We start from the raw sequence: 24985 nt of genomic DNA, 5'->3' as shown, positions 1-24985 counted from the left end.
CAGGCTTCCTCGTGGGACTCCTGACCAGCGTCTTGTGCCTTATGGTGCCCCGCCCGCCTCATGACCCTGAGAAGTGGGAGGAGATTAGAAGGTCGAATGTGCCCTTTTGAAATGAGGAGTGGTCATTCCTTCTTTTTCGGCTTCGAGCACATGCCTACATTTTCATCCCGATGTTCCCCGTAACCAATGCCCAGTTTGTAGAGTGGCCTCAGCACATGTTGGGGAACTAAGTGAGAAAGTGTTGAATGGAGCAGCCTGCGCGTCAGGGCTCCAGCAGCCTGTGTGGCTTCACGCTGCTTCAGTATAGCTCACGGGTGACGCCCCGCTGCTTAAAGAGGATGTTTGGAGTGGGGATTTAAAGCCATTTCTCCGTTATTTTCATCTCCAGATGTCTATGATATCCTTTGGGTTTTCTCCATAGCTTTTGTTTTCCCTGAGGATCTCAAATTCTCATCCTACTGCCCTTTTAACTCATAAAATAGAGAATCTGCATGTGCAGAAAAGCTCTGTAATTTTACCAGTGCAGCTTACGCTACTGCTACATCCCCTGTAAAAGGGACAGAATACAGTGTTACATTTCTGGTATAAATGACGAGGATGCTTGCTGACTCCCTTGCTTACATCTGAGAATTGTCTTTGCCTCAAAGTAAATCCTCTCCCACCCCGCTCTGCCTTGGTGGCCTTGTCCCCACCGTGCCCCCAGCGGATTCTGCGTACCGGTCCCTGCACACTTACCTGTGGGCCCCTCGGGTTCACTGGCCTCTCCCAGCAATGGACCATCGTGCTGGGAGGAGAGGCCATGTTTCCTCTTTGGAAGAGCCTGGATCTGGAGTGACAACCTTCGCATTTATTTTCCACCACCCCAAAGTTGTTAAGATGGTGAAAGGAGGTGATGTCTGCCAGGGTGCTTTGAAATGTTCGGTTCCGCTGTCGAAAGTTGGCAAAAGCCTGAACAAGTAAGATTCCATGAGTCAGAGGGTCCTGGGGCTCACATCCCCTCACCCCTCCTGCCCCTGAGCCATTAAAACCCAGACCAGCCCAGCCCTGGCACGTTCTTCTCTGTCCCCATCCTGAACCTGCCAGCCTTTCCCTGAGGTCCCCAGGCCCCAGGGGATTATTGTCAGCCCCCCTCACTGTCATCCTGGGCTCTCGGAATCAGGCCTCTGTGTCCAGAGTGCTGCCTTGGAAGAGGGATATGGCCTTGTCACTGGGGTCCTCTGTGGCCCTCACCTGTTTCTCTACTCTGCTTCTTTCTGAGCCTTGCTGCCTCCCTGACTTTTCCTGCGTTCCTCCCAATTTCAGCTCATTTTAAGGTATTCCTCCTGAACAAGTAGAGAGAGATTCATTTTCTTAAAACTGAGGGACAGCTTTCATCCCACTTTTGGACCGTGGCCTTCAGGTAGGACCACACTTCAGTCCCCGGCTGGACAAAAGGAGTCGCTTATTCTTTCAGAGCTTGTGCTGATGTGTAGTTGGCTCATGACCGTGGAGGACATTCTGCCCTACATTAGAAGATGGAACATTAATAGTTGTTCCGAGAGCTCATCCTTCCAGGCCTGTACTTAGCACAGAATCATAAAAACCTTGCTGTTCAGAGTGGAGGGTCCTCTGAGATCCTCTGGCCACCCCCACCCAGTCTGCCATACAGCTTTTGGAAAGCCATCCTGCTCCAGTTACAGCTGAGCTGGGGTGGACCGGGACAGGGCTCCCTATATCTGGCCCTCCAGCCTCCCACCCCCTGGGGGAATGGAGCTGGACATTGAGCTTGCTGCAGAGCTGCAGGGCACCGCTTCTTCCGCTGCGTTCGTCCCAGTCGCTTCCTTCCCAAGATCGTTGAGGTGCTGGGAGTGGGAGCAACAAAATCGTGATTAGTATTTTTCTTTTTAGCTGCTTGAGTGTGGAGCGTGTTCACCACCGGGAAGTGGTGATGACCATCCTGTGTGTAATGAAAAAGAAACACGTGAGGCCTCCCTGGCTCATGATCCAGGCAGTTTTCTCCTTGGTGATGGTATCTGTGTGACTCTCCACACCGAGATTGATGTTTGGGGTTTATTGCCGAGCTGAGACTAGTTAGTTAAATTGTAAGTAGAGACATACAAATAAAGCGATTCTCTTTGACCTTAGCAAGAAAGAGCTGTCGTGGTTTCGAATGTAGGCTGGCAAACTGGTTTTGAAGTGATCCCCAAAGTCGTTGCTGATCACCGTTACAAGTTACTAGAGAGACTGTGTCTTTTCTCTTCTTCATTTTAAGGAACCAGTGTCCCTCTTAAAATCAGGACAGGAGGCCGCATTGCAGGTGGAAACGCATTGCCTTTCCGTGCCAGGGCTTGCTGGGGATGAGGACGGTTTATTTTGATGCAATCATTTTCCTTTCCACACCATAAGCCGTTGGTCCTGAAATAAAAGACATTGTTCCCATGCATTGGAGGACACATCCTGTCTCTCTACTCCTCTCTACCCCCTTGTCTCTCTAGACTCTAGACAGTGGGTTCCTGCTGGATCAGCCCTTCGAGGTGAGGGACGTTCCCACTTTTCTCAGACCCACTGTCACCTAGGCCTCCCTCTGCAGTCAGAGGTCCTTGTCACTGCACACGCCAGTCCTCCCACTCTGTGTGCCTGGGTCCTCCCATCCACAGACCCTCGGTTTCATCCTCTGCTGAGCGGAAGATCTGGTGATCTGGGGGTGGGCGCTGGACCCAGGCAGTGGGACGTGTGGGGATGCGCAGGGTGGCTGTGGGGTCTAGCTGCTGCTTACAGACCACGCTCCTGTGTCCCCTCACCCCGCCCGTGCCCCTCTTTGAGGATGCACAGTGCTACCAGTCTCTGATGGGGGCTCATCGGGTGCATCCGGGCTGCCCCCAGCGCTCTGCAGCGCTGGCCTGGGCTTTTGCTTTCTCGGACCCCAGTGAGGACCACTTGTCCATCTGTCTCCCAGGTGCTCCCATCTGACTTTTCTCCACTCCCTGTGTGCGTTGAGTGTTGACTCTTCTGTGGTTTGTGAGGCACTGGGACCAGGAGAGGTGAATACAGGTTCCCAGGGCCCTCTGATGACTCCCATAGCCCCAGGCCTTAGTCCGTGCTGCCCCAGACTAGACCCAGGGCCCCAGCAGTCCCCGCTGGACCTGCCGTGAGTGCTCTTTTGTAGTGAGGTGGCTCCCGCACGCAGCCATGTGAGGGCCCTGGGGTGGGTGCAGCCCCCTCCAGTGCTCAGCGCTCACTGCTCATTGAGCCTGCTGTCCCTGCGCCCTGCCAGGCAGCCGTGTCCTTCACCTCACTTACTCCTCACGGCAGCTCGTTAGGTGGGAACTAACAGTGTCTCCTCCTGACCAACAGGGACACTGAGGCTGAGAGGGGACTCTTGTCCAAGTCACACAGGTGAAACTTGGGGTCCATATTGGAGCTTGGGTCTGTCGTCTCTGGACCTGTTGCCTGCTGCCCCTCAGCCAGGGCTCTAGCACGGCCTGTGTGTGGGGTGGGTGTGTTGGGGGGACTGCTCCAGCCCCTAGCTGCTGCCATGTGGGGCCTCCCCCGCCACGTTCTGTTAGGGAGCCTCTTGATGTCCTTGGGACACGCCCAGCTGCAAACAGAGCCGCTCTCTCCCTTCTGAGCTGCCTGGGTGACTGGGGACCCCGAGGGGCTTATGTTCACCTGCCCTGTCCTCCCTGGCGCCTGTGCACACCTGCACAGAGCAGAAGGAATTTGGACCCATAGGTTCACCTCTTGTAACTCATGTACATGGCTCAGGCTTTCCTGATGCCACACCTGTGGGACAAACTGGACACAGCAGGGTGTTTTGGGAGCACAGAGCCACTGTCAGAGTCATACATCGCACACACCCAGCAAGTGATAGCATGTGAGCGGACGTGGTGCTGAAGGTGGCCTGTGTCGCCCATGGGCTTCGTGATCTTGAGAACCAGGATGCGGTTCCTGGCACAGGTGCCTGGGTGGCACCTGGAGGAGTGCGAGACTCCCGAGGGCCCCTCTGCCTAAGCTGCCTGGGGAGGACGGCTCGCTTTATTTAATTCACACGCACAACACATTCCAGGAACAATGAATGCTTTTAGCTCTCTGTTTAAGTGAATTATAGAGGTGTGAGGGGGCCACGCCCACCCCCTTTTACACTTGGCGCCTCCCTCCTAATTTCGAGGAAACCTGCAATTCAGCTGGAATCTGTAATTTTCTACTTGATCTTACTCTAGCTGTTCTCCCATCATACCTCTGTGAGCACAGAGAGCTCCAGAAGGAATTGTATCTTGTCTTGTGACCACACACATATAATTAATTGTTCTGGTTGAACATGTTTTACCGCGCAGTGTCCATGCGGGCTGCTGCCTGACAGCAGCAGCCGGTAAGCCAGGGCCCAGCATCCAAGAGGCAGATGTGCAGTGATGGGAGGTCCACCATCCCTGGCCACAAGCCACTCTGCGGTGGTCTCAGCCAGGAGGAGAAGGGAGCCTCCCTCCTTGAAGCAGCCTGGCGTCTGGAGCATTTTGGGGTCTTGGCCTTACATTGCCCTGTGTAGCCTGGAGCCAGTCCAGCCAACGGGCCTGGGCTTCTCCTCACGTCCATCTGCCTCCTCCTCTTTAATCCCCGGAGAATGCAGCCTCTGCTTACCTGCCACTCAGGACCCTGCAGCCCCTGCCTGGTCGCCTTTGCGTCCACTGGCCCTCCACACTGCACATGCCCCCCTGGGGTGGCAGAGCCACGAAGGGTGGAAGTAGGGGTTCCTGAAGAGTCACCAGCATGCACTTCCCTGGTTCTGTCCCGGCGCGTTTCCTGTGAGTCCAGCCCTCCAGTCTTGCCAGGGCTCCCGGTTGTTAAGATTATAGAAGCTTTTACACTGGGCACTGGCGCCCTGAACTCCTGAGTGCACCCCCTTTGTTTCAGCCCTAGGAACCTTGGTGGGCCTTTAGGGAAGCCCCCTTAGCACTTGGTGACCTGCCAGGCAGCCTGGCAGGGTAGCCAAGACCCCGATGTGGGTGCCAGCATCCTGGTGGGCACGTGTTTGGTCTTCATCCCCCACCTCCTTGCTACATGCGGTGGCTGACTACGGCTGGCTGGCCCTTCCCCAAGGAACCCTCATGTGGCCCAGGGAAGCTGCCTTCATGATACTCACTGTTTAGTGTTTTGAATACAGTCCTTGCCCCAGTCAGCTTGCTCAGGTGTCCCTGGAGTACGAGCCCCTCCATTGGCTTATCCTGAGGGCTGGGCTGGGAGGGGCAGTATGTGCTTGCAGGACACTGAGCTCTTTGCCTGATAGTGTCAGTGGAAGGTTCCAGAACTCTGCTGTCCCCAAGCTCTTCCACTTCGGATCCAGGAGCTCCCTGAGCTCCTCTCCTTTGTCCACTGCATGAGTCCTTCCTGCGTCTACCTGGCCATCCTCTCAGGTGGAGCCAGGCTCACATTGCTCTGTTTCCAGTCACAGCCATGTTAGTTTCAGAAGGTGCTGCTGTGGATGTCATCATGTCTCTGCCAGTCCTGGCGCGACCTGCCTGGGTGGCGTGCGGTGGGGGCTGCTGGCCTGCCTCCTGCAGAGCTGCTGTGGGGCTGTTGTGCTCCTCAGTCCCGGGCCAGGATCTTGCCCTCTGGAGCCTGGAGAGCCTCCCATTGCGCTCAGGCTTGATGCACCTGTCCCAGCGCCTGCTGATGGTTTTGTCTGACACGCTCAGGCCTGCGATGGTTGTGGATGGCGGCTTTCGAACTCTAGTTTTCCTCCATTTGTTACTTGGCTTTCTGGCCATGAGGAGCAGCTTTTCTTCTCCTATTTATTGGGACTTGGGGATCCTCACTTTATTACCTGTTATAAGTCTTTACTGTCATGAATGGTGTTGATGCTCCACATTTCCCAAACTTGGTGTGGGAGACTTTTTAAGGATTTTTCCATGGGAAGAAGGTGATAATAGAGTTACTCTAGAGTGGAAACTTGCATTTTGTATGCAAGTCACATGGGCACATGGGAAGGCCAAGGAGAGGGTCCGTGCAGGGAGATGGGAGAGGGCAGGAGGGCCACACGTGACCAGGGAGTGAGCCCAAGGCTGCAGTCTCTGGCCACAGGTGAGGGGTCGCCTTGTTCTCTGAGATGGGGTTAGGGGATGTGGGAGCTGCCTTCCCTGAGTGTTGGGGGAACTCGGAGCTGGGCACTGGGCAGGCACCGTGATGGGGTTGGCTGCAGAATGCTGGCAGGGAGGTGGGCTCTGGGCACAGCCAGCAGCTTCCGAGGCACACACGTGCTCTGCCCTCCCTCGGATCCTGTGTGCCCTGGGAATGCCAGGTGGAGAGGGAGTGAGGTGGGGATGCTCAGGCTTTGCATGACCCATCAGAAAACAGAGTAAACTGTGATTTGCTCCCAGTCAAAGGTTTTACGGGAAGTGAGAATTTTCCAGGTATTTGTGGTTAGATTTCAGTGCTAGGAAAGTGAAAAAAACTCATTTCTGTCAGAGGAGTAAGGGACCTCTTAGTTCTTTGAATGTGATGGTGATAAAACTTCCCTTGAAATTTATCCTTTGATAAAGGAATCTCATTTTTAAACACCTTCCATTCATTATTTAAAGGGTTTGGAGCTAAGTACCCAGGTGACTTTGTCCTGTTCTCTTGGTAGCCATGAACGTCCCTTTAACACTGCGGACCCTCGGCAGCGGCGGGGCTGCTTATGGATAGGGAGTTGGAGCAGAAGTAGTTTGTAATGGGGAATCACATTCCCAGGAAGCTCTGGTGTGGGCAGGCGCCCCAGAGATTGCTCAGGCACCTTGTTCTGGGCACTGAGACCTGTGCCAGGTGAGGGACCCAGAGGCTGGGGGCCCAGAGCGACCTGACCCTTGCAGTTCCTGCTTCCCCTGCGTCAGCGTGGCTGCCAGCACTTCTGTTCTTCCCATCTGTGGAAGGGGCGCCTGTGGAGGGGTGGAGCTTTTCCCGCGTTTTGTCTGCAGCGGGGTTTCTGCGTGTTCTGCCGGATGCGTGTGGATCTGTGCCATTGGTCTGTGCTGGGGGAACACGCAAGCCCATCACGTCTCACTTCTAGTTTTTGTCCTTGATTTACTGTTTCAATGACATCAGTCACTGCGTGAAGAATACAGGTGCCCCCATTTTAATGGAATCTGAGGAGACAGACATTGGCTAGACTGCTTTTAATTTAAGCCTCTGCTTTTAATTCAAGCTGCTGTTCAGCTTGGCTGTTCTGCGTCTTGGAGCCCATCTGTCTGTCCGTCCCACTCTCCCCTGCTTGCGCTAACTACACACATTCACGTGAGTCAGTCACTGTTGGTGGCTGTTTAGTGAGTGGCTACTTGGGCCACATTGCTGAGCACCATGAGGCATTAAGGACGTCAGGCTTGGGCTCTAAAGCTGCGTGAGCCGGGACACTGGCTTGGTAGCACTCCCCCACCACTGTGTCTCCTGCTCCCAGGTCGTAATCTCTATGAGGACTGGGTCCTGGTGGTGGGCGGGGCCAAGGCTGCTGAAAATGAAGGCGACTGGGATCCTGGGCAGGATGAGCAGAAACTCGGGATCCTCAGGGCCTTCGCCTGTCACTCATTGTATCTGGAGGAATTCAGTATGTGGCATACTTCGGAAGCAGTTCTCCTTTCCTTCCCCTCATCCTCCTCCTGCCTTTGCCAGACGTTCCTGTCAGCACAGCACTCACTGTGGGGCCCTGACAGCCCCCGTGATCCTTGGAGTCAGTTACTCAGCAAGTCTTGTCCAGCCCTGTAGTGTTGGAGGCCCTGGTGCAGGAGACAGTGAGCAAGGCCAGCCACAGCTCGTCTTCACTCCAGCGCCTCCCGGCTGACCTGGTGCCCACATCCAGCGCAGGGAGGGAGGACGGAGCCTACATTTGCTCACTTTCCGAGTGACCTCCCAGTGCGCTGGGGAGAGCGGGCAGCACCCCTCCACTGTCCAGTGGTCCCAGCACCTGCTCGTGTCTCCCACTCCCTCCCAGCCCGGTGGCTTCCGAATCAGGACATGAACATCCTCACACTTCAGCAAGCATCTGTGAAATGTCCACTGTGTGCTGGGACCTGAGTGGACAGTGATGAGCTAGACAAGGTCCTTCTTAGCGAACTGTTCTCTGATGAGATGGCAGATTGGGAGGACAGATGGGAGCCATCACTGTCTGTAGTTTCTGTGACAGGGAGCGTGAAGGACTGAGTTGAAGAAGTGTCCAGAGATAGCTGTGCAGAGGTTGGGACGTCAGTGCTGAGACTCGTATAGGTGTTTGGGGGCAGAGGAAGCAGTGCAGGGGTGCTGGGAGGATGGGGGCAGCAGAATCAGCAGTGGGGGCTGTGGGTGGGCAGGGGTAGCGATATGGGGCACGTGGGATAGAGATGTTGTGGGCAGCGGTGTGAGCATTGGGAGGTGTTCAGGGAAGGATGTGGTTTGGAAAGTGCTTTTCCCCGAAGGCATGCTAGGATGATCCACCTACCCATCTATCCCTCACTGGGTGACCCATTGATCCAGCCACCCACACATCCATTTGCTCACTCACTTAACCCTCCATCCTTTCCCTCTCCCTTAACCCTTCATCTTTCCCCTGTCCCTTAACTCCGCATCCTCCCTTCTCCCTTACCCCCCATTCTCCCCTCTCCCTTAACCCTCCATCCTTCCCCTCTCCCTTAACCCTCCATCCTTCCCCTCTCCCTTAACCTTCCATCCTCCCCTCTCCCTTAATCCTCCATCATCCCCTCTCCCTTAACCCTCCATCATCCCCTCTCCCGTAGCCCTCCATCCTCCCCTCTCCATTAACTGTCCATCCTTCCACTTTGCCTTGATCTATCCCCTCACCATGTTTCAACTATCAATCCACCCATCCATCCATCCATCCATGGAAAACTTTTACTGGGTCTTGCTCTTTGGGCCTAGGGATGGAAAGGAATGGAAAGATTTCATGTTGTCATGAGCTTGCAGTCTCATGGGAGGAACAGCCGTGCAAACCACCAAGGCCACTAATGTGCTGCCCCCGCCTCACACAACCTACAGGCCACCCAGTGGGCCCAGTGGAAGGGGCAGTCAGCTGACCATCAGCCGCGGTGGGAGGTTCTGGGATCAGGGTCACGGCTCAGACTCGCAGTGGCAGGATTCTCAGCCATACAGTGCATCGGGAGAGAGAGACTGTATCCGGGGAAGCTCTGTGTCTTCAACTTCGCTGTAGACTTGGGCCCCATCAGGGATTTCTTACGGCAGATGGGATGACTCGTTTATCTGAGTCATTTGTGCTGTTTTCACTGGGAGTTTCTTATTTCTCTGTTTCCTTCTCCATTTAAAACAAGGGCCTGCCTGTTGGTGTGGCACTGTCAGCCAGAGCTTTCTTGTTCCTCTCCTGATTCTCTGCCATGTCTGGGTTTCCATGCTGGAGGTTGAGGGAATCTTGAGCCATCTCCTCCTTACCTTGCTGCAAAGAGGAGTGCAGTGGGGTCGGTGGCTTTCCTTATGCCAAGACAAATGCAGCAAAGGATCGTGGTGGACAGGCCCTAGGTGACTGCCGTGGGTCATCGCCTGCATTGGTGTCATCCCCTCTTCTGGAGTTCAGATACAGTCTGAACTTAGTTCTAATCCATGGAATGTGGGATTGTAGGATGTCAATCCTGTAATTATATAGGATTCCCCCTTAGCAAGCAGGAGCTAGAGATTTCCCTTTGTTTCTGAAGTAAGGGGCTGGCCAGAGAAGCCCACATGGCAAGGGCTTGTGGGCAGCCTCCAGCCCAGAGCTGGCCCCGAGTGGGACGCTCAGTCCTGTAGCTGCTAGAGAGTGAATCCTGCCTACAACCTGAATGAACCAGGACACAGGTTCTTCCCCAGTCAAGCCTCCCGATGAGGATGCAGCCCTGACTGCAGCTTTGTGAAGCCCTGAGCAGGGAACCTAGCAGAACCCCACCTGTAGCCTGGGCCCATAGAGACTGTGACCCATACAGACTCATAAATATATGTTGTTTTAAGCTGCTAAGTGTGTGGTAATTGGTAACAGAGCAACAGAAAACTAATAAAATAAACAAAGGACAAATAATCCCACAGAGTCCCTGTCTGCCTCCCGCTCCAGCGCTGGGATTCAGGGCCTGCCCCACTCACTTCGATGCGGCTCTGACATTCCTGGGTCAGGAACTGCCGCCCGCTTGCCACCCTGCCCACTGTTGGCAGGCGCTGCTGGCTGTGGCAAGTGTAGACAGGGCTGAGTGTCTTGCAGTGAGGGTCTCAGAAGGGTCCCACCACCCCTTCCCCTCCGCAGGCTGGGCATTTTCCCTCAAATAGAGAAAAGAATACAATCAGGATTAAGCCCCACAGTTCGTTTAAACTCGATCAGGGAAATGAGCACCAAATATTGGGAATTTTTCCTGTTTCCAGTCAACATTGATGTTGATGATCTCAAGACAAAGACGCCTTCAGATTTGGTGACAACCTGTACACCCAATGTTCTAGTTCATGTTGTCAGGGAGCATACTCACTCTACTGCTTGAATCAACTAAAAGCTTGAAAAAATATGTGAAACAATGGTTTTTAGCATCCAGGACGTAAGGCAGCCGGGCTATCCCTGGGAGGGAGGAAGAGTGTGGGGCGAGCTCCGTGATTGCCCAAACGCATTGCCTGGAGAGAGTCTCCGGAGCATGGTATGGGGAGGCACCTGTGGGTCTCCCCGGGTGTAGACAGAGCGGGGAGTCTGGGGAAGCCACGGCAGCTGGGGTTCTTAGGGCTGAGGCTGGGAGAGGAGAAGGCAACTCAGAGAGAACCCAAGTTCTGCAGGGATTCCTTTCAGGTGTTAAGCTGAGTACTGATCAATACACAGAGGTGAGGGTGGGGAAGAGCCGCTTGAGATGATGAGAGAGAATAAGCCTCGGAGCCTTTACAGGGTGGAAATTGTATCTGTTCCCCAAAGCCAGAACAGACACCGTTGGAAGCCCCCGGCATCAGGCAGGGAACTTAGAAGGGTTTTCCCTCAGTAGTGGTAGTGTAGAAACCTAACCTAAATACTACTCTGGCCCAAAGCTTAAAAACAGGATCCTACACTATTAGTCTGTTCCCAAATGACTTAATTGCATCCTAGCAAAAATTCAAAGATATTTATAGGAATACAAAATTACCAGGTGGCCAACAAGGTAAAAGTCACAGTATCTAGCTTTCAAAGGCATTGTCAGGTGTGCACAGAAATGGAAAATATTGCAGATAATGAGAGCAAAAGTCCATCAAAACTGACCCAGAAATGGCACAGATGTTAGACTCGTTAGTTAGGCAGAGTCATTAAAGCGGGTATTATAACTGTGTTCGTATGTTAGAAATCTGGAGAGATAAAGACATGGAAGATATAAAAATGATCCACATTGAACTTACAGAGAGGAGATACCGTGTCTTAAATGAAAAGCGTACTGTGTGGGATTATCAGCAGATTAGACTTTATACAAGAAAAGATGCGTGAACCTGCCAACACTGCAATAGAAACTATTCAAAATGAAAGAGGAAAAAATGAACAGTCAGTGAACTGTGGGACCTTTTAAGTAGCTTTATGTATGTGTAGTCTGTGGTCCGCTAAAGGGAGGAAACAAAAAATATTGGAAGAAATAATAATTTAAAAAAATTGTATGGAAACTGTAAACCTGTAGAATTGAGAATGTGAATGAATGCCAACCGAGCAGAAAACATGAAGAAAACCAGTCCAAGGCATGTCATAATCCAGTCGCCCAAAACTACTGATATAAAGAAAACATCAGAAGCATCCAGAGAAGAGACACTGCATCACAAAGGTAAGCCTGACAGCAGGAGTCTCCTTGGAAGCATGAAGCCCGGAGACAAGGGGGCAGCCTATTTGGACTATTCAAAGGACCACAAACCAGAGAAACCTGTTAACCGGCAAAAGTATCTTTCAGAAATGGAGGTGAAATCCGGGCTGTTTCAGACATACAAAAGCTAAAGGAATTTGTCACCAGGAGACCGGGATACCTGCATGACAAGCAATAGGTAAACCTGGAGGTGGAAGGAACATGGTCCTAGATGACCACATGGACCTGCACAAAGATTGAGGAGTGCCCAGACTGGCAACTCTGGGAATGCATTGAAACCTTTTTTCTAGTTATTGAAATATCTTCAGAAACAATCAGATGGTTAAAGCAAACACAATAACAGTGTACTGTGGGTTTTCTAACATACTCTACAGTGCGATGAAGATGGCAGGAGCACAGGCACCGGCAGGGAGAGATGGAAGTAGATCGTGGTAAGGCCCTCACGCTTGTGCTGCCTGTGAAGCCAGGTAATCATATCTGGAGGGAAACTGTGGTAAGGCAAGGACAGATACCATAAGCCCTACAGTCACCGCTAACATCACCAGACAGAGCTATGGCTAATAAGCTAACACAGGAGGTAAAGTAGATTATATAAAATAATTAATATAATAGAAGGCTAAAAAAGGAAAAGTGGAACAGAGAACAGATGGGAGAGTTGGGCCACAAATAGTGGTATGACAGGTTCTGACTCGGCCATGTCAGTAAGTGTGTTCAATGCAAATGATCTAAACACTTCAATTAAAAGGCAGATCTTGTCAGATTGCATTAAAATCAACACCCAACTATGTCCTTCACACGAGGGTTCTTTGGACTGAGGGTGGGAGAGGAGAAAGCAGCTCAGAACCAAAGTTCTGCAGGGGTTCCTTTCAGGTATTAAGCTGAATGTAGTTTCCATACTTTGGGGCATGGTAGCTCAAACCCATAGCCCAGCACTTTGGGAGACTGATGCAGGAGGATTACTTGAGCCTAGGAGTTTGGAACCAGCTTGGGCAACATAGTGAGACCCCGTGTCTTTTAAAAAAAATTAGCTGGGCATAGTGTAGTGGCAGACATGTGCCAGTGGGCCTAGCCATGTGGGAGGCTGAGTTGGGAGGATTGCTTGAGCCCAGGAAGTCAAGGCTGTAGTGAGCCGTGATCATGCTGCAGCGTGGGTGACAGAGCGACACCCTGTCCCTTGTCTCAAAATAAAAAAAAAGCCCACAAATATGAAGACATAAATAGTTTACACATAAAATAGTGGGAAAAGATATTTCATGCTAACACCAATCTAAAGAAAACGATAATGTCTATATTAATGGCAAACAGATTTCAGAATATACTATCAAGTATCAAGAGGATCATTTCATGATAGAGTGGGTCAGTTAATCAATTGGGCCTGAATTTAAGTGTTTATGCATCTAATAAGACTGTATCAAAATACACAGCAAAATCAGATAAAAATGCAACAAGAAGTGGACAGAGACATAGTCACAGAAGGAGATTTCGATCTCCTCTTTTCAGTAAGTGATAGAACAAGTAGAAAATCAGGATATATGAAGCTTGAAAACACTGTCAACAAACTTGACTTAATGGATTTTTATGGAAAATTTCAAGAGTGCACATTCTTTTTAATTTTGCACATGGAACATTTACCAAGATAGACCTTATTTTGGGCCATTAGAAAAGTCTCAATAAATCTTAAGGGATTCAAGAAACATGAAGTACTTCTTGTGTTCCCTGAGCACAATGGAATTAAATTAGCAATAATTAGTAAGATACCTGGGAAATCCTCAAATATTTCTAAATTAATTAACACACTTGTAAGTAACCCATGGATCATAGAAGAAACAAAAGGGAGATGAGAAGGTATTTTGAAGTGAATGACAATAAAATCCAACACTTCAAAATTTATGGGATGCAAAGGAGCAGTACTTAGAAATGTATAGTACTTCCCTTAGAGGGAAGCCTAGAGCACCAAGCAGTACTTAGAGGGAAACGTATAGTACTGAGTGTGTGAGAAGAGGCCGTACTTGGAGGGAAACGTATAGTTCTGAGTGTGTGAGAAGAGGCTGTACTTGGAGGGAAACGTATAGTTCTGAGTGTGTGAGAAGAGGCTGTACTTGGAGGGAAACGTATAGTACTGAGTGTGCGAGAAGAGGCTGTGCTTAGAGGGAACCGTATAGCATAGAGTGCATGGCAAGACGGCCGTGCTTAGAGGGAATCATATAGTACTGAGTGTGTGAGAAGATGGCAGTACTTAGAGGGAAACGTGTAGTGCTGTGGAGAAGTGCAGACTGGTATCCATCGTGAACATAAATGTAAGGATCCTGAACAGATTTTAGTAAATCAAATCCAGCAATACGCATCCTGATGATGTAGGGTTTATCCTAGAGTGTGAGGTTGATTTTCAGTCAGTGTAATTCATTATTATTAATATATTTAAAAAGAAGAATAAACCCATAAAAATCATCTCTATACATGCAGAAAAAGCATTGGACACAATCCAGTATCCACTCCCAATGAAAACTCTCAGTAAACAAGAATAGAAAGGAACTTTTGAAGCTGGATAAAGAGCATGTTCGATGTTTAAACCTATAGCTGACATTATAGGAAAGGGTGTCAATGGAAAGCTTTACCCCCAAATCAGAAACATGGGACAGTGTTCCTTCCTTCCACTTCTGTCCGGTATGTGTGCTGAAGATTCTGGTGGCAGAAAGACAAAAACGTATATTCATTTATTTGTACATACATACAAGCATAAGTGGCATCCAGACCAAAAAGGAAGAAGTAAAACTCTCTGCTTTTGCAGACAACATGATCATCTTTTTTGAAAGTCTGATGGCATTTACAAAAAAGCTACTAGAAAGAATAAGAGTTTATTTAGCAAGGGTTCAGGGTACAAGATTTACATACAATTTTTTTTTTTTTTTTTATTTGAGACGGAGTCTCGCTCTGTTGCCCAGGCTGGAGTGCAGTGGCGCGATCTCGGCTCACTGCAAGCTCCAGCCTCCCGGGTTCACGCCATTCTCCTGCCTCAGCCTCGTGAGTAGCTGGGACTACAGGTGCCCGCCACCATGCGTGGCTAATTTTTTGTATTTTTAGTAGAGACGGGGTTTCACCGTGTTAGCCAGGATGGTCTTGATCTCCTGACCTCGTGATCCGCCCGCCTCGGCCTCCCAAAGTGTTGTTTTTATATACTCACAGTGAGAAATGAGAAATTGAAATTGAATGAACAATACAATTTGTAATAGCATGAAAACGTGAAATATTTAGGGAAAACACTATGATATAATATGTAATAGGCCCGTACACTGAAAACTACAAAACAATGCAGAGAGAAATTAAAGATGACCTAATCACATTCGGAGATCAGAAGACTCAAGAGTATTAAATGTCAGCTCTCACCAAACTGATCATACATTCTACTCAGTTGCAATCAAGATCCCAACATGCTTTTCTATAGAAATTGACAAGCTGGGCCGGGCGCGGTGGCTCAAGCCTGTAATCCCAGCCCTTTGGGAGGCCGAGACGGGCGGATCACGAGGTCAGGAGATCGAGACCATCCTGGCTAACACGGTGAAACCCCGTCTCTACTAAAAAATACAAAAAAACCCCAGCTGGGTGAGGTGGCGGGCGCCTGTAGTCCCAGCTACATGGGAGGCTGAGCCAGGAGAATGGCGTAAACCTGGGAGGCGGAGCTTGCAGTGAACTGAGATCCGGCCACTGCACTCCAGCCTGGGCAACAGAGCGGGAAAAAAAAAAAAAAAGAAAGAAATTGACAAGCTGATTTTTAAATTCATATGGAAATACAAAGTCCTTAGAATGCCTAAAACAACACAGACAAAGATGAACAAAGTTGAAGGACTTTGTTCACTGTTTTCTTTTTTTTTTGTTCACATTAGCCGATTTCAAGAATTATAAAGCTTCAGTAATCAAGACAGCATGGTGCTGCCATTGAGATAGACAAAGAGATCAATGGAATAGAAAACAGTGCTGAGAAATGGAACCATGCATATGTGCACAATTATTTCCAAAAAGGCACAAAAGAAATTCAGTGGCAAAGCATTTATTTGTTATGCATATAATCATTACATATGTTGGGCAAATGAAGAAGTTCCAATTGAAAATTCATATCAGAGGAAGAAGTTTGAATTCATATTTTGTGCCACGTTAAAAACTTACCTCAAAATGAATCAGAGACCTATGTTTTGTTTAGTTTTTTAAATTTCTTTTTATTTATTTAACTTTTTATTTCTTTCTTTCTTTTTTTTTTTTTTTTTTTAAGACAGAGTCTTGCTCTGTCGCCCAGGCTGGAGTGTAGTGGCGCAATCTCGGCTCACTGCAAGCTCTGCCTCCCGGGTTCACGCCAGTCTCCTGCCTCAGCCTCCTGAGTAGCTGGGACTACAGGCTCCCGCCACTGCGCCCGGCTAAGTTTTTTTTTTTTTTTTTTTTGTATTTTTAGTAGAGACGGGGTTTCACCGTGGTCTCGATCTCCTGACCTTGTGATCCGCCCACCTTGGCCTCCCAAAGTGCTGGGATTACAGGCATGAGTTAACTTTTTATTTCTATAGGTTTTTGGCGAACGGGTGGTATTTGGTTACATGAGTAAGTTCTTTAATGGTGATTGGTGAGATTTTGGTGCACCCATCTCCCGAGCAGTATATACTGAACCCAATTCATGGTCATTTATCCCTCACCAGCTTCCCACCCTTTTCCCCTGAGTCCCCAGTGTCCTTTGTGTCATCGTTATGCCTTTGAATCCCATGGCTTAGCCTGGTGGGGGTGGGAGACTAGTCTTCTAAGTGAGGTAACTCAGAGACCTATGTTTAAAACCTAAAGCTGTAAAACTTCCGCAAGGAAACACAGAGCGTCTTTGTGTGACCTCAAGCTAGGCACACAAGATTTCTGGGAATAATGGCCAAACCCTCAGACATTAAAGACAGCTTGGACAAATAAATCAGATTTTACCAAAATTAGAATCTGCTCTTCAGATGCTGCTGCTCTGTTAATATAATGAGAAGACAAGCTAAAGACTGGGCGAGCCTTCCAGAAGTGCGGGTTGTGACAGAGCCTAGGGCCAGGCCCGCCTTCTGGACTCTCCCTGTCTTGTCCAGCCCACTCCTCTTCCCTGGGTAGCTGTCGATCTGCGGGTTCCCTGTCCGTGGAGTGTAGTCAGGGCCCCTGGAGCTTCAGGCACCCTGGGACGTGGCTCTGTCACCTGCATTTTTAAAGGAAGTAAATCAGACTTTTTGTTGCCTCCTCCTATGAAAATGACCCTGTTTTGGAGGGGTTTGCTGAGTAGCTCACGAGCACATCTGTGAAGTGAAAATGATTTAATACCTCGTTGCTTCAATTCCATGTAGCTCTAGAAGAAGTTGTATTTTAGATTATATTACTGTCAAAAAAATAGACCTCAATACCTCTCTAGAGATGAAAAGATTGCGTGTTGTGGTGTCAGATAAACACCATTTCTTTACAGCCTGCCAGGAGGCTTTATTTCATTCTGCGCTCATGTTTGCTGAGGTTCTGAGAATGAGTGGTCACGTTCCTGTCCCTCGGTCCCTGTCCCTCACGGCCCAGGAATGAACCTGGTGTGACCTCTTTCTGGGGTTGTACTGGCAGCCACTTCAGTCTCGCCTGCCTGTGCATGCTTAGCTGTGTCTTGGGTCTGACCTGTCTTCAGCCCCGTCCTTGTGTTGAGCGTGTGAGAAGACAGTTGTGTGGCACGACCTTGACATTAAATCGAATGGTGGAGAAGTTATCTTGAGGGAATGTGTTTGCAGTTTGGCCTCTGCCTTGCAGTCCGGTTGGATCTCAGCCCTCAGGGCCATTTGGTGATGGTGGGAGCATTCTGTTTGCCCCCACATGTGGGACACCAGCGCACGATCCTGACGCTAACGTCCCAGAGTTGGTGTCAGACTCTACAAGCCAAGGGCTCAGTCCCCAACAAGACCACCCTCGCTTCAGATGCCAGCCGCACCTCAGTGGTCCCCAGGCCACCTGCACCTCTGCCCAACTGGCTGTAAATTCAGTGGTGTCCATGACGTGCTCAGGTTTGATTATTCATTAGAATGGCTCATGGGACTCAAGAAAGCCAGTGATTATGATTCCAGTTTTATGTACAGGTTGGGAGGACCAGCCAAATGTGGAGAAGCATGGGACAAAATCTGCAAGAGTCCCGGGGACACAGCGCTCCCATACCCCTCCCCATGGGGCCAGGGGTCTAACTGTCCTGCCATAGCCATATGTTCGCCAACAAGAAAGCCCCTCAGAGCTTGGTTCATTGCAGTTCATTGCATTGGCCAGATGACTGAACGGTGCCAAGCTTGGTGCCCAAGCTCCCTCCTCTTTCCTCCCTTCCCCTCACCCAGGCTCACCTGACTCTACAACCTGAGGCCTTAATGTGCTCACTGGTGTCCAGCCCAGACTCGGCTGCTGCCCAGAGGAGACCTGCCGGCAGCCTGGATCTTGGCCAGGGCTCCTGGCTGCCGCTCCTGGGGCAGGGATGGCAGGAGCCCTGCCTGTTTGCCTGTCGGGATTTGCCAGTGAGTGTCCCGTGCCGGGAAGGTGGAGTTGTGGGTCCATGATCCTGCTGCTCTGCCTTGAGCCCCATCTCTCTCCCCTGTTCCCTTCCAGTTCAGGCCCGCTGTCCCATCGGAGGCCTTGGTGAGCGGCCACAGTGCTCTGTCTTGAGCTGTCAGCCCCAGACTGCTTCCCCCACAGAGTTGGCTGGGCTGGGGCTGCTGCTCCTCCTTGGTCTGAACCTTTCCCTCCTTCTGCCCCCCCTTGGCAGTGAGCGGCTCTTGGTGTTCTGGCTGGTGAGCATGACTGGACCCTGCTTGTTGGGGACCTGTCTTTTCCAGCTGTCCGCGACGTCAACCAAATGCAAATGAGAAAGGAGGTGGACTCAGAGCGAGGGGCCTCTTGGCGCGGAGGGGCCCTGCTCACTGTCAGTGGCTCTTGCTTTTGTTCTTTTTTATCTTTTTAACCGATTAGAGAATTGAAATCTTCCCCGAAAATCAAAGCCTATTCATGGCTGTCCCAGCCAAAGCGTGATGTATTTGTGTCTGTTTTCGGCTTTGCGCAGGGGGTTGAAAGATTTTCTTTGTCAGGTGTCTAAGTGTGAGCAATTGTGCTGCTCCTCGGGCCATAAATCTGCGTAGTGTCTGGTCCTGCATAAACAGTATGTTTTTCATGCCAAGTCAATGGGATACGTGTTTTTTCCTTTTTAGCATAAATCCTGGGACACAATGTGTTTGCATAATTTATTTTTATTTTTAATCAAGAAGACAAGATGTTTCAGCAGAATTTTCGGTCTGTGGATCTGCTGTTTAAAGTGCTGAGAAAAGTGTTCAACAAATATTGTGGTTGTTTCTCCAGCTTGCCAATATGACACATCTCTTCCTGGTGACTTTACAACAATAACATTGCCTTGCCCTGCCACATAAGGGCTTTATGGAAAAACCTTTTCAGCCTGAAATATGACAATAATTACACCTGCCTGCTCATTCATTGTAGGTATACTCTTATTTCCAGTGAAATGGAAATTTCAAATTCAGAATTATTGCCAACCAAATTACCTTTATCAGTGAAAGAGCATCTGCTTGCAATTACTTATAAAATAAGAAAAATGAATCCTTTCGGCATGTGCATTTGCAACTTTGATGTGTATAAATTGGAAGTAATGCCTGGAGTTTAGCAGCCCATCCTTCACCGTGCCCAGACGGGAGGAGGCTCGCCTGCTGGGGATGCACATCCAGGGTGTGAGGCCCTGGCTGGCTGCGCCCACCCCCTTCATGACCCACTGTCAGAGAAGCCACGGAATCGTGGTAGGTGACCACTTCTGTGTGAAGAAGGACACTGCCTGGTGCCTTCAGGTTGGATGTCCCGTGGGCTTCAGAATCAAGCCGGCTTAGCCAGGCTGTGTTGGGTGAGCCAGCGTAGCACTCGCCACGGAGTCCCTCGCTGTGGCCCCATGGCCTCGTGCTGTACCTGCTGTCACCTCCAGGTGGGTGTGGATTTTGCCTTTTCGCTCCTTTCAGGAGTTCGAGGTCCTGTGTCAGGCCGAAGGCACTCAGGACTCAAAGAGCTTGTGATTTGGATGTAGTGCACAGCTTGGAGCCTGAAGGCTGGATTGCCTTTTCTGTTGGCTACAGGCTGCTGAGTCCCCGGCGGGCAGAAACAGGCCTTGTCTTCCTGTAGCTTTTCTTTCAGAGGCAGCCCTGGAAAGTGGAGGCCCCTGGTAAATCTTTCTTTAAGGAACCAATGAAGGAGGAGCCTCTCGTCCTGGAATGGCCTTGCCTGTGCTCTTGTGAGGTTAACACTGTCCGGTTTTCTGGTGAATTCCTCGTGACTGGATGTTCTTGCAGATGTCCGGGGCTTTGCCCTGAGGAGGGTGGGTGACTGTGCCCAGGGCGCAGGTGCCCAGAGACGCAAGGGTGGGTCCATGCTTTGCTCCGGCGGGGTCATTTCGAGGGGACAGAGCGGGGCAATCCTCAGGCCCATTTTGGCTCAGCCACCTCCTTGCGTGCACCTTTGGACAGGTCCCCTCACCTGCCTCACCTCACAGGTGCGGGGCCAGGGTCCCCAGGGTCAGGGTGTGAGACGCGTGGCCCCCTTCAGGAGCTGTGCAGCGGGAGTTCTGTGCGGGTTAGCCGGCCGTTGTGCTCTGGCTGGAATGGGCTCCTTCTCCTCAAGTCAGCCTCCCTCAGGGAGGGGCTGAGGTCTTGGTGGTCTCTGTGCTTTCCACCCTGCAGTCCCTGCAAGTGGGTTAATTTGTACTCCGTTTAGTTACCACCGTGACAGGCGTTCCAGAAATATTGATATGTGTTTAAACTTTCAAGTCTGTTTCTTGCCAGTTTGTGTTGGAAAGGTATCGCCTGCCTCCCAGGCCTATGGTAGAGTTGTCTGTTTTCCCAGGTGGGGACATGCCGAGCCCCGTCGCAGGTGGGCTACTGCTGCTCTAGGCAGATCACAGACCAGCCGGTGAGCCGCGGCTCCTCTTCTGCGTGTGACTCTGTGGTGCGTACCGTCCCCAGCAGTCACCTCGTCCTCATCCATGGCAGAGGCCCCCCTGGGTGCCAGGCTGCCCGGTTAACAAACGTGTGCCATGCACACATCACACGTGATGGGCCATGGACTGCCCTAGTGCTGGTCTGTGAGCCCAGACAAAGTCCCTGCCCTCGAGGAAGTCACAATCTAGAGGATAAAACCCTCTGGCGGCCGGATGCGGTGGCTCAAGCCTGTAATCCCAGCACTTTGGGAGGCCGAGACGGGCGGATCACGAGGTCAGGAGATCGAGACCATCCTGACTAACACGGTGAAACCCCGTCTCTACTAAAAAATACAAAAAACTAGCCGGGCGAGGTGGCGGGCGCCTGTAGTCCCAGCTACTCGGGAGGCTGAGGCAGGAGAATGGCGTAAACCCGGGAGGCGGAGCTTGCAGTGAGCTGAGATCCGGCCACTGCACTCCAGCCTGGGCGACAGAGGGAGACTCCGTCTCAAAAAAAAAAAAAAAAAAACCCTCTGGCAAGTCCCACCCACACCAGGTCCCTGAGGCTGGATCCAGGGCCTGGCCCGGGGAGTGCTTGGTTGAGAGCCCTCATCATACACTGGGCTTGGTTCTCACTGTATTCGTGCCTGGAGTGAGAGGAGAGACGGAGTGGATGCGAACACACACCCGAAGGGGAGAACGCCCACGCTCTGTAGAGCGCTGTCTGAAGTTACCTGAAGCCTCCTGTGTAAAATGTGGGCTCAGCACTTGTGTCCTGGTGATTAGCCTGTGACTGTCCCACTGCTGCCTTGGTACATTGGGGCCCTGCCCTGGCAGCATTGGAGAACCTTCAGAACAGTGGCCAGACAGGGATGCGCAGTGTGGCCGTGTGTCCCAGGAGGCCCCAGGCTGCTGACTTCAGCTCATCTCTATGGCAGAACTTCATTCACGCCGGTGCAAGGCGGCACCCACTTGCTGCAGCCCAGATGTCCACACGGAACTGTGGACTGCGAGTGGCCAGCGAAACCAGGTGCCACCTGCCAGGCCAGTTACCTGCCCTGGAGCGTTCCTTTCACACGGCCATGCCAGGCCACCCTGTGTGTCCCCTCCTTCCTCAGGTGCTGTGTTTTGGGTAGTGATTTTCCTCTGGAGCTGTCGCTGTTGTCCTGGCTGTTCTTCCCGAAGTGGTCAGCTTCACGGAATCTCATTGAAGAATGACCTTTGTTGAGTAAAAAAAAAATGTGCAAAAGAGCCTTGTTGAGTAAATGGAGTCATTTTCTAAACAGCTGGTTTTACGTGTTCATCAGACTGGAATTCCACATGTCAATGGGACAGCAGAGGATGGTAGCAGCCCGGGCAGACTTCTGCCTTCCGAGGGGCACGGGCAGAGGTCGGGCCTGGCTGGTGGAGCCCCCTCAGGGCTTCGTAGAACTTTCTTTTTTTTTTTTTTTTTTTGAGACGGAGTCTCGCTCTGCCGCCCAGGCTGGAGTGCAGTGGCCGGATCTCAGCTCACTGCAAGCTCCGCCTCCCGGGTTTATGCCATTCTCCTGCCTCAGCCTCCCGAGTAGCTGGGACTACAGGCGCCCACCACATCGCCTGGCTAGTTTTTTGTATTTTTAGTAGAGACGGGGTTTCACCATGTTAGCCAGGATGGTCTCGATCTCCTGACCTCGTGATCCGCCCGTCTCGGCCTCCCAAAGTGCTGGGATTACAGGCTTGAGCCACCGCGCCCGGCCAGAACTTTCTATTGGTTTAGTTTTGTAGCTGCAGATTAACTTCAGGTTAGAAATGATTCTGTAAGTTCTTTGAAAAAACGTCATATTCGAGGGTGTGGCTGGAAAACTCCTCGCTGTTGCCGTGTTGAGAAATAGAAGTAAAAGAGGAGGACGGCCAGGCTGGGAATGTGTCCGTCTTCCAGTTACCAGGCTGCTCTCTGTACTCATTCGTTCATCACAGTCACCTGACAGACACTCACAGACACTCAGTTGTGTGTACTGGGGGCCAGGGAGACGAAGGCGACACAGACCTGGACCCACACCTGACCAGCTCACACCCCAGAGTGGGCAGGCGCCCTGAGCGCTTATGCCCCTTTCGTGGTAAATGCTTCCATAGAGGTGTGTATAGAGCCAAGAAGAAGGGACGACTCACAGCGTGGGGTGTTTCTGGAAGCATCTAGGAGTTTTGACGTCCACGTAGCCTCGCACTGGGCAGAGTCAGGGGCCCTGGTGGAAGGCTACCATGAGGGTGAGCCCGGGACATGGGGAAGCCTGCATGGTGGCGTGGGTGTTGTTGGTTACCTGGTGCCACTGCAGGAGGCACGGCGTTGCAGGGGAGGGCAGCGGTGAAGGCCAAGGAGGGAGTGGGGGTCTAGTGCCTTTCTGAGGCACTCTTAACTTCGTTCTGGGGGCCAGTGTCTCTTCGTCTGTGGGCCATTTGTGGGGATCCTGAGACACCTCCTGGCACCCCCTTTGGTCTCTCCGTCCCCCGATGAGCAGCCGTGAGGTTCAATTCTGCCAGGGCTGCGGCCTCAGGGGTCCCCGGGCAGCACTGCTTTGTTCCCTCCACTCGTCCTGCTGTCCTTTACTTATGAGATTGTGGGAACCATTTCTTGGTAGTGAAATTAGTTTTATTTTAAAAATAAATGTCTTTAATAAAGCACCAGCGGATTAGAAGGAAGCTGCTAAGTGAGCAATGTGCTGGCACCGCCTCTGGACCTGCACTGCAGCCCTCCCCTCCCTCGGGGTGGAGCTCCTGGCGCGGGTGTCCTGCCTGAGCAGGGTGCAGTGGGCTTGGCAGTGACCCAGGGATTCCCAAACAGGGCTGGACATCATCGTGTCTTCATCTTCGTCCCCCCCCTCCTCGTCATCCTCATCACCACAGGAGCTGTTAAAATACAGATTCTCATCTCGACTCTCTCAATCAGACTCTTCCAGGTGGGATGTCAGAGACTCTGGAGAAGATGCTGACGTGCCAGTGACACCTCTGCACTGGGAACGCCAGTGCGTGGATGCCTCTGGGTCCAGGCAGCCTCCTGGAGGGCATTCCCTTGGGCCGTGGGCAAGGCAGTCCAGTCTCCCTGGTGACTTCCCCCCAGGCTGGTCCCTGGGGCTCAGAAGGGAGCCTTTGCTGTTCTGCTCAGCCAAGTTGTGCAGTTTCCACAATTAATTATTCATGTCATGTTGGAATGAAAGGGAAGCCCAATAGCTCACATGACAGTCCGTTCTCTTTTCTTTTCTTTTATGGGGGAAAAACACAGGGTCTCCGTCTCTCGTCCAGGATGGAGTGTAGTGCCGTAATCTCGGCTCACTGCAGCCTCGAACTCCTAGACTCGAGCAATCCTCCTGCCTCAGCCTTCTGAGTAGCTGGGACTAGACGTGCATGCCACCACGTTTTTCATGTTTTTGTAGAAACAGGGTCTCACTTTGTTGCCCAGGTGGATCTCAAACTCCTGGCTTCAAGCAGCCTTCCCACCTCAGCCTCCCAAAGAGCTGGGATTACAGCTATTGTGCCTGGCCACATTGTCTTATCTTTCCACAGGAAAATAATTTCCATAATGAAATCCAAATATGATGTCCTATATCCTCCTCATCCCCTAGATGTTAGGCCTATATAAAATAAATCAAATCCTACTTCCAAAAAATATTTTTTAAATATCTGAAAATAACTATAATCGCAAGTCTCTTTTAACCAAGCAAAATAATTAATCATTCACTGTCATGTTGGAATGGAGTATGTGTTGCTGTGTCTACCCCACGGTGTGAACCAAAGCCTCGTCCTGCAGGCGTCCCGACACCCAGTCCTACAGGAGCCCTGCCCCAGCACGTTTGCTGTGGTCAGCTGAGGACAGCAGTGGTTTAGGGGAGGAGGGTGACAGTGAGGACAGAGACAGCAAAGGGACCAGCTGCTGTCACAACAGGGTCCCATCATGGGACCGGAGCTGCCCATGCTTTTCCAGGGCCAGCCTAGTGGCGCCTGCTTGGAAACCAGCCCCTCTCCTTAGGTGAGGGCAGCTCCCGGTCCTGTGGCCCTGAAGTTCAGGCTGGCACTCGCATGTCCTGGCAGAGCTCCTGGTCCGTCAGGTGGAGGGCATTGCAGGATGGACCCTCCTGTTCCTCTTCCCCCTGTTTCTCGCTTGTTGCTGAAATATTGCAAGTTACCAGGGACTTGAGTAAAACAAACCAGTAAACAGAACGGTAGCTTTTCTCTGGCATTTGTTTATATGCCATTTCTAGAACTTTCTTTGAGGGAATGGTGATCC

At 51.2% G+C, this 24985-nt stretch overlaps 1 protein-coding gene across 7 annotated transcripts in view; it reads left to right on the top strand.

The window, feature by feature from the left end:
• Nucleotides 1-24985, top strand: part of TBC1D22A (TBC1 domain family member 22A) — a 407988-nt gene that overhangs the window by 248034 nt on the left and 134969 nt on the right. The window contains exon 11 of one of the 7 annotated variants that reach the window (XM_033233548.1): nt 19778-19857. The exons of 5 other annotated variants lie outside the window; for them this stretch is intronic. In XM_033233548.1, coding sequence (XP_033089439.1) covers nt 19778-19842 — 65 coding nt within the window. In that variant the 3' untranslated portion in view covers nt 19843-19857. Of the gene's footprint in view, nt 1-15637; nt 15717-19777; nt 19858-24985 lie in introns of those variants that run through there. One more of the 7 variants, XM_033233549.1, reaches the window with a different exon arrangement.

This window comes from Trachypithecus francoisi, unplaced genomic scaffold (genome assembly GCF_009764315.1).
Source record: "Trachypithecus francoisi isolate TF-2019V2 unplaced genomic scaffold, Tfra_2.0 Lachesis_group14, whole genome shotgun sequence".
NCBI lineage: Eukaryota > Metazoa > Chordata > Mammalia > Primates > Cercopithecidae > Trachypithecus > Trachypithecus francoisi.
The sequence above is the reverse complement of the archived record's forward strand: the minus strand, read 5'-3'. Positions and strand labels throughout refer to the sequence as shown.